Source organism: Bombina bombina, chromosome 2 (genome assembly GCF_027579735.1).
Source record: "Bombina bombina isolate aBomBom1 chromosome 2, aBomBom1.pri, whole genome shotgun sequence".
In the NCBI taxonomy this organism is placed as follows: Eukaryota; Metazoa; Chordata; class Amphibia; order Anura; family Bombinatoridae; genus Bombina; species Bombina bombina.
In genome coordinates, this window is record NC_069500.1 from 1,338,761,574 (window position 1) to 1,338,779,587 (window position 18,014).

An 18,014-nucleotide genomic window follows, 5' to 3' on the forward strand; every position below is an offset into this window, starting at 1 on the left:
TAAGAGCAACTCCAAGTAGTGCTACCAAAATGTCACCTTTTGAACTGATGACAGGTAGAAGAATGGTTCTACCTCAGCATCTACTGTACCGTACATCAGACCAAAACTTGATAAACGCTGCTAATACACATCAATATGTTGAGAACTTAAGAAAACACCTGCAATATGCCTTTGCATTTGCTCAAAGGAATTTAGAAAGAGCCGCAACTGCCACTAAAACCTATTATGATCTCAAAACATCCAAAAAGGAATATGAAATAAATGATAAAGTTTATCTTTATAACTTTGGAAGAGATCAGGTTAGGGAGAAGAAATTTCTTCCCTCATGGAAAGGTCCTTTCGTCATTACTGACAAAATATCTCCAGTGGCCTATAAAATACGGATCCCCAAAAATGAAAGTTTCATAGATAAATGGGCCCATATCAATCAATTGCGAGCGTGTCATCCCAGATCCCAACTACAAGTCATAGAGGGAGAATGAAGTGTCATATCCCCAAATGAACTAAAGACATACTATAGTTTAAAGATGCCTAACTGATAAACATGAAGGTTCAAAATTGACAGACTATCTACATAGAAGACTGTCCATGATGTGTACGGTCAACATCCTCACCAAATACCACTAACTTTGATCCAATTCAAATACATGTGTCCTACATATTTTTGAATTGGAAAGGGGGATTTATGTCAAGGTATTTGAAATATTATTAAATAATATATAGAGGTATATTTGTCTTTATTTAATAGATCTGTGGATATGAACATGGTCTGTAGGACAAAGGATTAGATCTCCCCCACTCCAATTGCACAGGAGACATTCTTGGCTGAAAGGAGAACAAAGGATTATCTCTGGGAGATATCACACACTCAATATGTTAAATTATGCAATTGTATAATTTAGCAAGGAACTAAAATATAACATAGTTTCAGGATACAGGCAAATATATGGAGACGAAATGTCTGAATTACCCTTTTGGAACTGATCAAAATCATGGAGAGACAGCTTTTATGCACATGGTGTTAATTTTTAAATACACATCTGCACTGCTGGCTAAACAGGAAATATGCTGTTTTAAAGACTCTTACAACTCCTCATGGATTGACCCCATGTGGAGCAATAAAGGCCTTGGAAAACACAGACAAATGCTAAGGTGTGACTCTGGAAGTTCACGTAAGCAGACAGCAAATAAACATTTTTTTTCTCTCTCTGTTTAAATACATGCCCCAGAATGTATTAAATATAGAAATTTGGGAAATTGTCTAAATTCTATATTATTATTACATGGGTATTTGCTAAGCTTGGGAGGTAACTGTTTTAGTCAGTCAAAAATGTGTAATAACCTCTGTTTTTGCTTATATTTTTCAGACAGATAAATTCAGATATACATAGAAATGATATATATGTTTTGAAAACACAAAAGATCTTACTTAGCCTCTGTGTTTTTAAGAATATAAATAAATACTTATGGACCATACACATACTAATGATTGGATCATCTCTAATAATTATTTCTATTTTTATTGCAGACAACCATTGGTCATGAGCATCAATCTTAGAAAGAGACGGAATGCCGCATGAAATGAATTAAGTCATATCATATAAACATACAAATAAATGTTTATAAAGTTTCACATACATCTTTTAAAATATAGTGAGATGAAAATATGGAAGTTACTTTGATGTGATATGACTATGAGATATATATTTGATGTGATATAACTATGAAATATAAGTTATTTTAATATAATGTTAGATATGTGATGTTTCATATCAAAATGATCAGAAAATTCATTAAGATATAACTTATCCAAAACAAATATTATGAATAGTTGTCGCAGTAAATTATGATAAAAATTAATAACCATTTCATAGAAATACTGACTTAAGCTGTTTCAAATGTTGCTGTGTCTGTTTGTGCTGCCACCTGGTGTTATGTTGCGAGAACTACAGCCAGAAGGTTCTTTCTGGCTGTTAAAAATGAAATTTCCAAGGGCCAATCCGATTTAGACTTCCCAGATAACCAATGGGAAGGTCAGCTCCCGTAGTGCCACCCACATGATGTCATCAATGATTATATAATGGGAGTGTTGAATGCACAAGAGAGAGTTGTCTGTAACTTGTTGAAAATTAGTGATCTGATTTTGGCTGCGATATACCTGAAAAAAAAAAAAGTTCACTTCAGCAAGGAGCTTAAAACTTATCCTTGATTTGTGCAAAAACCTTCTTTCAAATGAGATGACCTAAAGACCGCTACGAATTGGTTCAAAATTGGTGAAGTATATTGTATTTTAAATTGGTAGTTATAAGCCTAGGTTTTGTTCAAATCTGTGTCTGAATTGGCTAAGTAACTCATCTATACAAGTTCTGATATTGTCGGTTAATTTTGTATTAGGATAAATTGCAGTTAAATAGCAGAATATATATTTTATCCTATTGTTTTATAAACACTGTTTAGAATTGTATTGCTTGGATGTTAAAGGTTTTTAGTCCCATTGTGTTAAATAAATAAGGCTGAATTGTGAAGGTATATTGTTCTGGGTTTTGTAAGAAGAATAGCATATCTTAAGAGTTGGTTCTAAAGCATATAAACTTTTATTTAGTTTCCTTTTATTGCAAATATAGTTCAATATGTTTATGGATATTAACTAAATAAAAGAATTCAGATATTTATATTAATTGTATGGTCTAGTAGGTGCATGGTTGATAAGGGTTTCTATTTCTTTGTATTGTGTTTATAACCCTGCCATAAACTTATATATATTATTTGGATAGCACTACTAAGATTTTCATAAATATACTGACATAAGGTAGGAAAAATATGATTGGCTGATTGAATCAGCCAATCAGATTCAAGTTCAATCGGATTGGCTGATCCAATCAGCCAATCATATTGAGCTCGCATTCTATTGGCTGTTCCGATCAGCCAATAGAATGCAAGCTCAATCTGATTGGCTGATTGGATCAGCCAATCGGATTGAACTTGAATCTGATTGGCTGATTCAATCAGCCCATCAGATTTTTCCTACCTTAATTCCGATTGGCTGATAGAATCCTATCAGCCAATCGGAATTCGAGGGATGCCATCTTGGATAACGTCCCTTAAAGGAACCTTCATTCGTCGTCTAGTCGTCGGGAGAAGAGGATGTTCTAGGTCTGATAATAGACAAGGAGGTGGTGTTAGTATTTTACATTCCTCTTGTTGCACCTTTCAACAAATACAGCCCTTCTCTTCTCTCACATTTTCTTCATTTGAAACACACACAATTTGCTTATTCTCTTCCCTCTCTATACGCGTTGCAGTCATATACTGTCCCCCTGGCTCATCAACTTTATTTCTAGATCACTTTTCTGCCTGGCTACCTTATTTCCTTTCCTCAGACACCCCTGCCCTCATTCTTGGAGACTTCAACCTCCCTGCTGACAACCCCTCTGCCTCCTCTGCAAAACAGCTTCTGCAACTCACTTCCTCTTTCGGCCTGTCTCAATGGACTGACTCTCCCACTCACAAAGATGGTCACTCCCTTGATCTGATTTTTAGCTATCGATGCACTATTTCAGACTTCACAAACTCCACTTTTCCTCTTTCTGACCATCATCTCCTCACTTGTAACATCACATCCCTCCCTACAACTCTCTTTCCTTCTACCCCTCACATCAAACTTTACAGAAGCATCAAGTCATTAGATCAGAAACAGCTCGCTAGCTCTCTCGAACCTCTCCTCTCTTCCATCCCCTCCTTTTCCTGCCCTGATGAATCTATCTGCCACTATAACTCCACCCTTACATCGGTCCTTGACAATCTGGCCCCACCTACCATAGCTAGGAAATCATACACTCATCCTCAGTCCTGGCATACTCCTCTGACACGTTACCACACAGATGTTCCCGTACTGCTGAGCGACTACTGCTGAGCGACACTGGAGAAAATCTCAGAGTTCAGCTGACTTTCTTCACTACAAGTTCATCTTGAACTCTTACTATTCTGTCCTTAATCTATATAAGCAACATTACTTCTCCACTCTTATCTCTACTCTTTCTTCAAATCCAAAACGTCTGTTCTCCACGTTCAATACTCTTCTCCGCCCACCCCCACCTCCTACTACAACTTCTCTCTCAGCTCAAGATTTTGCCAACTACTTCAATAGCAAAATAAACTCCATCAGAAATGAAATCAGCTCTCAACATGCCACATGTCTCAAACCCCCTCAAAACCTCACAATCACCCAAAACCCACATAGCCATTAATTTATCTCTTTTGCCCCTGTTACGGAGGATGATGTTTCTGCCCTTATACTATCCTCTCACCTCACTACCTGTCCCCTCGACCCCATCCCCTCACAGCTACTCCCTCTCTTCTTCCCTTACCCCTATACTCACACACATCTTCAACCTCTCCCTCAGCACTGGTATATTTCCCTCATCTCTTAAACACGTCACACCTATCCTCAAAAAGCCTTCTCTCGATCCAACCTCCCCATTCAACTACCACCCTATTTCCCTACGCCCTCTTGCCTCGAAGCTTCTTGAAAAGCTAGTATATGTACGTCTATCCCATTTCCTTACACTAAACTCCCTCCTTGACCCACTGCAATCTGGTTTTCACCCCCACCACTTCACAGAGACAGCAAATGTTAAGGTTACCAACAACCTACTTACAGCAAAATCCAAAGGCCACTTCTCTGCTTATCCTCCTTGATCTGTCTGCAGCCTTTGGAATTGTCAATCACTCTCTTTTGCTCCAAAACCTCCAATCCTTCTGCATTTGCGACCCAGCTCTCTTGTGGTTCTCTTCCTATCTGTAACGAATGCCTTTTGGTTAATTCCCAAAATTATTAAGAAAATATTTTATAAACATTTAGCTGTTATTATCAATGAAAATAGTTACTGCAGGAATATTAGACACTTCTAAAATAAGAATATTTGGTGTGTCTCATAGGTGGTTATAGATAGGTGATATACTAGAACACCTATCTAGTCTCCTTATGAGAATGGTGAGTTGGAAGTTTCAGCAGGAAATTGGAAGTAGAATATCCTTTGAAAGGATAGAATCTTCAGGATAATTCAAGGCTGGGGTGAAGCAGACATAACTTCAATACCAAGCAAGGTATGGAAGCTTGATTGGACCTTTATAGGGGGTAAGAAGTAGTGAGCGTCTCTTAAAGGTACATACCCAGAATGTTACACTATCTGTCTAAATGTACCTTTAGTGTAGCCTTCTCTGGGGCATCCTCTGCCGCGTTACCACTTTCTGTTGGGGTACCACAAGGCTCTGTCCTCTGTCCCCTTCTCTTCTCAAACTACACGTCCACATTAGGTTCCTTAATAAAGTCCCACAGGTTTCAATATCATTTGTATGCTGATGACACCCAAATCTACCTCTCTGCACCAGACCTATTTTCTTCCTTGCAAACCCGTGTCACTAACTGTCTTTCTCATATCTCATCTTGGATGTCCTCTCACTACCTTAAGCTAAATCTTTCCAAAACTAAGCTCCTTATTTTCTTCCCTTCTTCAAAAATCTCCACCCCAACGTTTTTATAACTGTAGATAACTCCATCATTACCCCTTCCCCACATGCTCGATGTCTTGGGGTCACACTTGACTCAGATCTTTCTTTCGCTCCTCACATTCAGTCCTTGGCTAAAGCCTGCCGCTTCCACCTTAAAAACATCTCTAAAATTAGACATTTCCTTGCACAAGACACAACTAAGATTTTAATCCACTCTCTCATTCTTTCCTGCCTCAACTACTGCAACTTCATCCTCTCTGGTTTCGCTAGCTGCCGCCTAGCTCCTTTACAATCCATAATGAATGCCTCTGCCAGGCTCATCTTCCTTACACGTCGCTCTTCATCTGCTGCACCTCTCTGCCTATCCCTTCACTGACTTCCTCTTGCCTCCAGGCTTAAACACAATATTCTCACTCTGACATACAAAGCCCTCAACTGCACTGCTCCCCCCTATATCTCAGACCTTGTCTCCAGATACTCTCCCTCCCGACCCCTACGCTCTGCTCATGATCTCCAACTCTCCTCCTCTCTTGTAACCTCCTCACATTTCCGTTTATAGGACTTCTCCAGACTGGCTCCCATCTTGTGGAACTCTCTGCCTCGCTACACAAGACTCTCCCATAGTTTTGAAAGCTTTGAGCGCTCCCTAAAGACTCTACTGTTCAGGGATGCATACAACCTACATTGACCTTTCCTAACTCCATTGCTATCCCCTTGAACCCATTAGCATGTAAGCCTAGGAGCCCAGCTGTTTGTAGATCACCCGTATAAGAGCCAACTACAACAGTGTGAGTGCAACTCTCGGCAGGGACCTCCACCCATTTGATTCCCTATAAATGTTACCTGTTTATAGCACTGCGGGACCTGTTGGTGCTCTACAAATACATGATAATAATAATAATAATAATGCATGCATGCTTACACATATACACAGTCACACACACATAAACATATACAAACATCCATATACACATACATACACATGCAGACACACACATATAAACGCAAACACACACATTCACATATACATAAATATGCACAAACATACACAGATATACATACAGATACACATATATATACCCTGTAGGTTCGCCCCTGGCACTTTGGTATTTTCAGGAAAACAACTTAATAACAGATTATGTTCCAAACTCTAAAGTGTCACTTGTTTTTCCAGTGAATTCACAATTATGTACAATTATCAATTAAAATTGCAATCGTTTCAATTCAAAAGGTTATTAAAGCTCCTGGTTCAGAGTCTTTTGTCTTTTCTTGTAGCCACCAGAGGGCTCTGTCTTGGGTTGATATTCTTGGAGACCTGCTGCTTGCACTGGCTATGCTTTTTAGCTCCACCTGCCTGCCAGCTGCAGGCAGTTTTCAAATAAGCCTGGGACTATTTAATTTTTTTCTTTTGTGATTCAGATAGAGCATGCAATTTTAAGCAACTTTCTAATTTACTCCTATTATCAATTTTTTCTCTTCTCTTGCTATATTTATTTTAAAAAGAAGGCATCTAAGCTTTTTTCTTGGTTCAGGACTCTTGACAGCACTTTTTTATTGGTGGATGAATTTATCCACCAATAAGCAAGGACAACCCAGGTTGTTCACCAAAAATGGGCCGGCATCTAAACTTACATTCTTGCATTTCAAATAAAGATACCAAGAGAATAAAGAAAATTTGATAATAGGAGTAAATTAGAAAGTTGCTTAAAATGTAATGCTCTATCTGAATCATGAAAGAAAAAATTTGGGTTCAGTGTACCTTTAAGTCTGACTTTCAGTCTCCTCCCTGCCCTGACATTGTGGATCACTCCCTTTGTTTGTGCCTCTGACATACATTCTGGCTCCTGAACCTAGCAAGTCTTCTGAATATTCTTCTGGATTACCCTTGTGCTTGTCGGAATATCGGACAGTTTCCTGTTTTTCTGGACTTTGCTTTTCTCTTGTAATTAATAAGTTCTGCCAGTGTACATCTGACCAGTCTTATCTCTCTACTGCTAATCCAGTCCAAAGCCCCAGTGCGGACATTCCTCCTGTCCTAGGCCCCGGTATGGGTTCGTCTATGAATGCTGTGTCTTGTATTCAGAGCTGCAGATTCCAAGTCCTGTGTCCTGTGCTCAGTGCTGCAGATTCCAAGCCCTTTGTCCTGTGCTCAGTGCTGCAGGTTCCAAGCTCTGTGTCATGTGCTCAGTGCTGCAGGTTCCAAGCTCTGTGTCCTGTGCTCAGTGCTGCAGGTTCCAAGCTCTGTGTCATGTGCTCAATGCTGCAGATTCCAAGCCCTTTGTCCTGTGCTCAGTGCTGCAGGTTCAAAGCTCTGTGTCCTGTGCTCAATGCTGCAGGTTCCAAGCTCTGTGTCCTGTGCTCAATGCTGCAGATTCCAAACTCTGTGTCCTATGCTCAGCCCTTCAGATCCCAAGCCCTGTGTCTCCTGCTGCACAGCATCCAAGCTCTGTATCTCCTGCTGCACAGCACCCAAGCCCTGTATCTGCTGCTGCACAGCATCCAAGTCCTGTATCTCCTGCTGCACAGCATCCAAGTCCTGTATCTCCTGCTGCACAGCATCCAAGTCCTGTATCTCCTGCTGCACAGCATCCAAGTCCTGTATCTCCTGCTGCACAGCATCCAAGTCCTGTATATCCTGCTGCACAGCATCCAAGTCCTGTATCTCCTGCTGCACAGCATCCAAGTCCTGTATATCCTGCTGCACAGCATCCAAGCCCTGTATCTACTGCTGCACAGCATCCAAGCCCTGTATCACCTGCTGCACAGCATCCAAGCCCTGTATCTCCTGTTGCACAGCATCCAAGTCCTGTGTTTCCTGCTGCACAGCACCCAAGCCCTATGTCTTCTTCTGATTATTATACCTGTTCAATAAACTTATTTTCTTTATGTTTGCCATAATGCCTTAAATGGGAAGTAGACCCAAGAAACATATTTCACAGGCCCCTTTTAACTCACAAGGGGAACTTAAAGGTATAGGAAAGTCAAAATTAAACTTGCATGATTCAGATAGAGCATATCATTTTAAGACACTTTTAAATTCACTTCTAGTTTCAAATGTGTTTTGTATCCCTTGTGGAAAAAGAATACGCACATATCCTACACATATCCTACATTTGTTGGAGCTGCTGCTGATTGGTGTCTGCACACCTTTTTCTCTTATGATTGTCTAACTAGGGGCGAGATTACATATATGGCGCAGGATTCGGCGCAACTGCTGAAACCCGCGTTGCCCGTAAATTCACCTCGCACATCAGGAAATCCAATAAACTCTGTTGACAGTTCATAAACTGCTGTAAGTCGGATAAACTAGCGATGTCCAGAAATGTGCGGAAATACACATTTCTGGAGTCGCCACTGACTTACGGCAGTTTAGAAACTGCCGGCGCTTAAGAAAATTAAAGAAAAAGTTAAATCGCCTGTAAAAGTCTAACCCGCCTCCCAAAAATAAACCTGACACGTCAAAACCACTATGGGGCCTATTTATCAAAGTGTCAACCAAAAATTTGCCGGAATTCCGCATCGTAATTGTTGCAAAATTGATCCGACCTAGTTATTAAAGCCTCAAGATCGGCAAACGTTGAAATTTGTGACGTAACATACGATCCCGCAATCTCAATCCGATGCAGATCGATGCTTCACACATTCAGCTCTATTTGACACTTTTCCCAATTTATCAAATAGTTAACAGGTACGCTCGCGGCTATTCCACCCTTGAGGCCGCGGATGCCATAGAAATCAATGGGAGTCTGAAAGCAGCGAAAGCTTATGTTCGATGCTGCAAGACAATGAAATATACCCCATTGATTTCTATGGTAGAAAACAAGTTACATTTACACCTAATACCCTAACATAAACCCAGAGTCTAAACACCCCTAATCTGCTACCCCGACATCGCCGCAACCTAAATAAAATGTATTAACCCCTAATCCGCCGCTTCCCGATACCACCGCCACTAAATAAATGTATTAACCCCTAAACATCTGGCCTCCCACATCACCACCACTAACTAAACCTATTAACCCCTAAACTGTCAGACCTCCATATCGCCAAAAACTAAATTATGCTATTAACCCCTTAACTTTAAATTAAAATTACAACATCCCTATCTTAATATAAATTAAAACTTACCTGTAGAATTAAAATAAACTAATTTAAAACATGAATTAACCTACCCTAACTATTATGCTAAAATTAAATGAAACTACCAATTAAATAAACTAAATTACATATTAAAAAACCTAACCCTACTAAAATTATTTAAAGGGACACTGAACCCAAATTTTTTCTTCCGTGATTCAGATAGAGCATGCAATATTAAGCAACTTTCTAATTTACTCCTATTATCAATTTTTCTTCGTTCTCTTGCTATCTTTATTTGATTTAAAAAGAAGGTCCAGAACCTTGGATAGCACTTGTTAATTGGTGGGTGAATCTATCCACCAATTAGCAAGAACAACCCAGGTTGTTCACTAAAAATGGTCCGGCATCTAAACTTACATTCTTGTTTTTCAAATAAAGATACCAAGAGAATGAAGAACATTTGCTAATAGGAGTAAATTAGAAAGTTGCTTAAAATTGGATGCTCTATCTGAATCACAAAATAAAAAAAAAATGGGTTCAGTGTCCCTTTAAATATACAATTAAACCTTATTAAAATACTAAATTACAAAAACAAACAAACACTAAGTTACAAAAAAACAAACAAACACTAAATTACGAAAAATAACAAACAAAATTGCAAGGGGGTGTCAATCAACCCAATCGTATTCAATCGGGTTGAATTGCGGCAATGTCTGTCCGCCTGCTCAGAGCAGGCGGACAGGTTATAGAGCAGCGGCTCGCCAGAAACACAGGCCCTGAAGTTCCATCCGGAGCTTGATAAATGGGCCCCATAGTTTGCTCTTTTCTTTACTACAGACTTAAAAGTGATTTAAAAGACTTAAAAATGACCAAAAAAAAACAAAAGGAACCAATGATAAGGCATTTTGGGACAACAGTGTAAAAATAGACCTAGCTTTAAAGTTCAAATGCCCATATAGGGAGTATACAGCTAATCTTATTTTTTTAGTTTTGGTGCTTACAAGAAGTTAAAGGGACATAAAACCCTAATTCTTTTTTATCATGATTTAGATAGAGCAAACCATTTTAAACAACTTTCCAAATGTGCTTTCTTTAAAGAACAGCAATGCACTACTGGGAGCTAGATGAAAACAATGGGTGAGCCAATGACAAGAGGCATTATGTACAGCCACCAATCAGCAGCTGTCTCCCAATAGTGCACTACTGCTGTTGAACCTACCTAGCTATGCTTTTCAACAAGATATTCAAAGAGAACAGAGCAAATTAGAAAATAGAAATAAATTGGAAAGTTGTTCAAATTCACATGCTAAATCTGAATCACAAAAGAAAAATATATGTTCCTTCTCATCTCTTGATTAGAGTTCACATTAATAAATTCTTATTGTTTCTTCCATTATTCTTCTTATGTTTTGTTCTTTATCTTTATTGTCTGTGTTTTCTTGTGTTACTTTTTTTTTAATTTAAACCTTTTTTTATACGTTCTTGATCCTTACTTTTTGTTTTATTGTTTCATATTTTAGTTATTAATTTAATATAATTTTTATTTTATGTTTTCCTTATTTTGCTTAGTTTATTATAATATTAGTTATTTATTAGTTATTAGTATTTCATTTCCTTTTTCACATCTCTTTAGTTTTTTTCACATTTTGCCCTTGCTATTATTTTATATTATTTCATTCATACTTTTGTCTTTTCTTTTTATATTTTCTCCTTTCCACTTACAGGACTTTGACCTAGATTACAAGTGTTGCGGTACGGCTATACCGGAACGATCCATTCCGCACTTAAAAAAATGGCTTTTGAGTGTGGAATATTCAGCTCACCCATATTACAGGTTGTGCGGCATTATAAGCGTTATAGCTTATACTGCCAAAGTCTATTCCAATATCAAAGACCAGTAGTTATGGATTTTGGGAAACAAAAATGTTTCACAAAACTCATAACAAAAATGTTACAAAATACACTAACACCCATAAACTACCTATTGACTCCTAAACCGCCATCCCCCCGCATGGCAAATACTATAATAAACCTATTAACCCCTAATCCTCCACCCACCCACATTGCCAACACTAAATAAACCAATTAACCTCTAATCTGCCGCCCCCACATAGCCAACACTAAATTAACCTATTAACCCCTAAACCGCCGACCCCCCACATCGCTAACATCTAAATACAACTATTAACCTCTAATCCGCCGCCCCCCCCCCCCACACGGCAAATACTAACCTAAAACTATTAACCCCTAAACCATCAAACACCCACATCACAAATACTCAACTAAACCTATTAACCCCTAAACCACCAAACACCCACATCACGACTACCTAAATTAAACTATTATACTAACCTAAACCTAACACCCCCTAACTTTAAATTAAACTTACAATATAACTACCTTCAAATAAATAAAAACTTGTGAAATAAATAAAACCTAAGCTTAAACTATAAATAAACCTAACATTACTATTTTAAAAAAATATATATACGAAAAATACTTTGAGATGTGGGGGGATGGCAGTTTAGGCGTTATTAGGCTAGGGGCTTATGCTAGGGTTTTAGGAATTTTTAAACTTTTTTTTTCTCCATTCATTTCTATGGGGAATGCAAAAATGCAATGTAGTTTGCGTGAGTAAAATCCATTGATTTCTATGGGAGAATAAATGCACGCTCACACGAAACCTAAAGTTAGTATTTTTGCACTTTTCGGGTTACTGCTAGTGCAAAATACGTTTTTTTGCAACTTGTAATATGAGCGCAACCTGACAAGCGCAAAAAGTTTAACGCTAGTGGTGTTTTCGCGATCTCAAAAAAAGATGTACCGCGCCACTTGTAATCTAGCCCAAACTGTGCATATAAAAAAACTGTGCAAAATTTGACAATGGAAGTAAATTGGAAAGTGTCTTAAAACTGCATGCTCTTTCTAAATCATAAAAGTTTATTTTGACTTTAGTGTCCCTTTAAAGGGACATGCAACCCAAATGTTGTATTTAAAGATTAAGAAAGAACATGTGATTTTAAACAACTTTCTAATTTACTTCTATTATTTAATTTGCTTCCTTCTCCTGTTATCCTTTTTCTAAAAGCTTTATCTAGGTAAGCTCAGGAGCAGCAAAGAACCTAGGTTCTAGCTGCTGATGGGTAGCTGCATATATATACCGAGTGTCATTGGCTCTCCCATGTGTTCAGTTAGAAACCAGTAGTGCATTACTGCTCCTTCAACAAATGATACCAAGAGAATTAAGCACATTTGATAATAGAAGTAAACTGCCAAGTTGTTTAGAATTGTATGTTCTACCTAAATCATGAAAGAAAAATTTTGAGTTTCATGTCCCTTTAAGCAGAGAGGTTATTCAAAAAGTGTTATCTCTCGGGCAAGATCGGAAGTACAGTGCATTGAGAGGGATGAACTATTGAAAGATAGGCTAATAGATTCAAGATGTAAAGGATCCCAACAATTTGAAGGGATTACTTTTTTGTAACTAACTGCAGCTCTCAGTACACAGATATTTGTAATATTGTCAGACAGATTTTCATATTGCTGGCTGGGGATGACAAACTTGTAGATTGTGAAAATGCTGGATTGAGGTGTTTGTATAGAAAGTGTCAAACTATCAATAATATCTTATCTCCATCTCAATTACAATCTTTGAGTCACCCACGTAGTTCTTGGTTGACACATAGAGGGATGTACAGATGTAGCAGTGCAAGGTGCAGACCTTGTAACTATGTGGTTGTTGTGTCTGATACTTTTGTCTCCTTAATCACACAAAAATCTTGCTGTCTCAGCTGTACATCCAATTACGTTATATAACTTGTTATTTGCAGACATTGTAATTTACAGTATGTAGGGCTTACTACTAGAGATGTAAAATGTAGAATTAGGGAACATTTTTAATCTAATGATATTGGTAAATCAACCATTGCTATAGTGCAACGTTTCAGGTTATGAAGCCGGGTTGCTACAACGCGGTTGCTTGACATGGTTACTTCAACAACGCAGTATGTCTTGCATCATTTTCTGCAATGCACCATCACTGATGCCTCACGATGAGTTTTTGTGCGTCATGTCCTTTTTGACACATCCTTCTCACCTTTTACACCCTTTTACTTTTAATACCTTCTGGGTTGTCTGACTCATTGCCCTACAATTGAGTTTATCTAGTGGGTGTGCTTTATTACTTTATTGGATTTCAAATTCTGTCTTGTGACTCGTATCTTCCTTGACCATTCTTCTGCCTGCTAATTCAACTGTTTTTGCATGTTTGTTTTTGACCTTGGATCCACCTAAGTTTTTTGGACATTGATTCTGCTATCCAGTCTCCTGTTTGGTCTGACTCCTGGCTTGTTGACATCGCCTTGACTAACCCAGTCATTTTCTGGTTTAAAGCTTCCTAGAAATTATCCTTGTGTTCAGTCATCTATCTCCTGGGTCCTAATGCTATTGCCCCAAATATATTACTTTATCACTCCATTTGATGCTGGGATAACAAGACTACTGGCCAGGATTGGTTTGATAGAGAACAATCCGAAGGGTCTAAGGCCTCTATTTATCAAGCTGTCAACCGCAAATACGCTGGAATTCTGCAGCGTATTTGTGGCGAGCCTGATTCACCGTAGTTATCAAACCCTACAGACCGGTAAAAGTAGAATTTAGTGACGTAACATACGATCTGGCTGACTCAGTCCGACACAGATCGATGGTTACGTCACGACAGATGTTCCGAACGCATGTTCCGAACGCAAGTTCGGCACAATCTGATTACTTTTGGAAGTTATCAAATAACTACCAGGTGCGCTCGCCACTATTCCGGCCCAGCGTACCTGGTTTTCAATCCGCCGCCCTGGAGGCGGCGGATGCCATAGGAATCAATGGGAGTCTGAAAGCAGCGAAAGCTCATGTTCGCTGCTGCCCGATATCCCATTGATTCCTATGGTAGTTTCTATACCTAACACCCTAAGATGTACCCAGAGTCTAAACACCCCTAATCTGCCCCCCCTACACCGCTGCAACTAAATAAAGTGTTTAACCCCTAAACCGCTGCTCCCGGAGCCCACCGCAACTCTAATAAAGTGTTTAACCCCTAATCTGCCCCCCTACACCGCCGCCACCTACATTATACTTATTAACCCATAAATCGCTGCTCCCGGACCCCGCTGCCACCTACATTAAATTTATTAACCCTCATCTCCCGCCCCCAACGTCGCCGCCACTATATTAAATTTATTAACCCCTAAACCTAAGTCTAACCCTAACCCTAACACCCCCTAACTTAAAGATAATTTAAATAAATATAAATAAATATTCCTATCATGAAATAAATTATTCCTATTTAAAACTAAATACTTACCTATAAAATAAACCCTAAGATAGCTACAATATAACTAATAGTTACATTGTAGCTAGCTTAGGGTTTATTTTTATTTTACAGGCAAGTTTGTATTTATTTTAACTAGGTACAATAGTTATTAAATAGTTATTAACTATTTAATAGCTACCTAGTTAAAATAAATACAAAAGTACCTGTAAAATAAATCCTAACCTAAGTTACAATTATACATAACACTACACTATAATTAAATTACCTAAATTAAAATAAATTAATTACAATTAAATAAAATTAACTAAAGTACAAAAAAAACACAAAACTAAATTACAGAAAATAATAAAATAATTACAAGAATTTTAAACTAATTACACCTAATCTAATCTCCTTAATAAAATAAAAAAGCCCCCCAAAATAAAAAAAAACCCTACCCTACACTAAATTACAAATAGCCCTTAAAAGGGCCTTTTGCAGGGCATTGCCCCAAAGTAATCAGCTCTATTATCTGTAAAAAAAAGTACAATACCCCCCCCAACATTACAACCCTCCACCCACACACCCAACCCTACTCTAAAACCCACCCAATCCCCCCTTAATAAAACCTAACACTACCCCCTTGAAGATCACCCTAACTTGAGACGTCTTCATCAAGCCGGGCACAAGTGGTCCTCCAGAGGGGCAGAAGTCTTCATCTGATCCGGGCAGAAGAGGACCTCCAGACGGGCAGAAGTCTTCATCCAGGCGGCATCTTCTATGTTCATCCATCCGGCAAGGAGCGGCTCCATCTTCAAGACATCTGACACGGAGCATCCATCCAGAACGACGACTACCCAACGAATGAATATTCCTTTAAATGACGTCATCCAAGATGGCGTCCCTTGAATTCCGATTTGCTGATAGAATTCTATCAGCCAATCAGAATTAAGGTAGGAAAAATCCTATTGGCTGATTCAATCAGCCAATAGGATTGAAGTTCAATCCTATTGGCTGATCCAATCAGCCAATAGGATTGAGCTCACATTCTATTGGCTGATTGGAACAGCCAATAGAATGCGAGCTCAATCCTATTGGCTGATTGCATCAGCCAATAGGATTTTTCCTACCTTAATTCCGATTGGCTGATAGAATTCTATCAGCCAATCGGAATTCAAGGGACGCCATCTTGGATGACGTCATTTAAAGGAATATTCATTCGTCGGGTAGTCGTTGGTCTGGATGGATGCTCCACGTCGGATGTCTTCAAGAGGAAGCCGCTCCTCGCCGGATGTATGAAGATAGAAGATGCCGCCTGGATGAAGGCTTCTGCCCGTCTGGAGGTCCTCTTCTGCCCGGAACGGATGAAGACGTCTGCCCCTCTGGAGGACCACTTGTGCCCGGCTGGGTGAAGACATCTCACGGTAGGGTGATCTTCAAGGGGGTAGTGTTAGGTTTTATTAAGGGGGGATTGGGTGGGTTTTAGAGTAGGGTTGGGTGTGTGGGTGGTGGGTTGTAATGTTGGGGGGGTATTGTATTTTTTTTTACAGGTAATAGAGCTGATTACTTTGGGGCAATGCCCCGCAAAAGACCCTTTTAAGGGCTATTTGTAATTTAGTGTAGGGTAGGGATTTTTTTATTTTGGGGGGCTTTTTTATTTTATTAGGGGGATCTGGGGCGCGATCCGATATCGATCGCAGTTTGCGGCGCAAGCGAGGAGACCGGCGTCGCCCGCAGTTTCAGCTCGCAACTCGAGCCATCCCATATAGGTCGCCGTCAGATGCTAACGTGCCGTAAGTCTCACAAACCAGCGATGTCCAGAAATCTGCGTAAGTACAAATTTCTGGCGTCGCCAGTGACTTGCGCCACGTTAGAATCTGCCGGCGCCTATAAAACCTGACTAAAGTTTAAAACACCCGCACTGTCTAACACGCCTCCCTAACATAGCCCGCACTGTCTAACACGCCTCCCTAACATAGCCCGCACTGTCTAACACGCCTCCCTAACATAGCCCGCACTGTCTAACACGCCTCCCTAACATAGCCCGCACTGTCTAACACGCCTCCCTAACATAGCCCGCACTGTCTAACACGCCTCCCTAACATAGCCCGCACTGTCTAACCCTCTATCCGCTATCCCCCCTCACTAGCCTAACAATAAAAAAGCTATTAACCCCTAAACCGCCGCTCCTTTACCCCGCCGCAACCTAATAAAGTTATTAACCCCTAAACCGCCGCTCCCGTACCCCGCCGCCAGCTATATTATATCTATAACCCCCTAAAGTGAGCCCTTAACACCGCCGCCATCTATATTAAAATTATTAACCCCTAATGTAAGCCCCTTACACCGCCGCCATCTATATTAAAATTATTAACCCCTAATCTAAGCCCCTTACACCGCCGCCATCTCTATTAAAATGATTAACCCCTAATTTAATCTACCTACCCCGCCGCCAGCTATATTATCTATATTAACCCTAAGTATATTATAGTTAATATAGGTATTACATTATATATATTAACTATATTAACCCTAATTATATTAGGGTTAATATAGTTAATATAGTTACTATAGTATTTATATTAACTATATTAACTCTATCTAACCCTAACTAAATTTATATTAAATTAATCTAATTCATTCATAAACTAAAATATTCCTATTTAAATCTAAATACTTACCTATAAAATAAACCATAAGATAGCTACAATATAATTAATAATTACATTGTAGCTATGTTAGGGTTAATATTTATTTTACAGGTAAATTGTTAATTATTTTAACTAGGTATAATAGATATTAAATAGTTATTAACTATTTAATATCTACCTAGTTAAAATAATTACCCAATTACCTGTAAAATAAATCCTAACCTAAGTTACAAATACACCTACACTATCAATAAATTTAATAAACTACTAACATCTATCTAAAAATACAATTAAATTAACTAAACTAAATTACAAAAAAAACAAACACTAAATTACAAAAAATAAAAAAAAGATTACAAGATATTTAAGCTAATTACACCTATTCTAAGCCCCCTAATAAAATAATAAACCCCCAAAATAAAAAAAATTCCCTGCCCTATTCTAAATTCAACAAATTTCAAAGCTCTTTA

At 38.8% G+C, this 18,014-nt stretch overlaps 1 protein-coding gene across 1 annotated transcript; it reads left to right on the forward strand.

The window, feature by feature from the left end:
* The first annotated feature begins 7,689 nt into the window (after positions 1 to 7,689).
* On the forward strand, positions 7,690 to 8,409 carry LOC128647530 (uncharacterized). The gene has a single exon (XM_053700314.1). It carries the CDS (start codon positions 7,690 to 7,692, stop codon positions 8,407 to 8,409), a length of 720 nt encoding a protein of 239 aa, XP_053556289.1.
* The last annotated feature ends 9,605 nt before the right edge of the window (positions 8,410 to 18,014 follow it).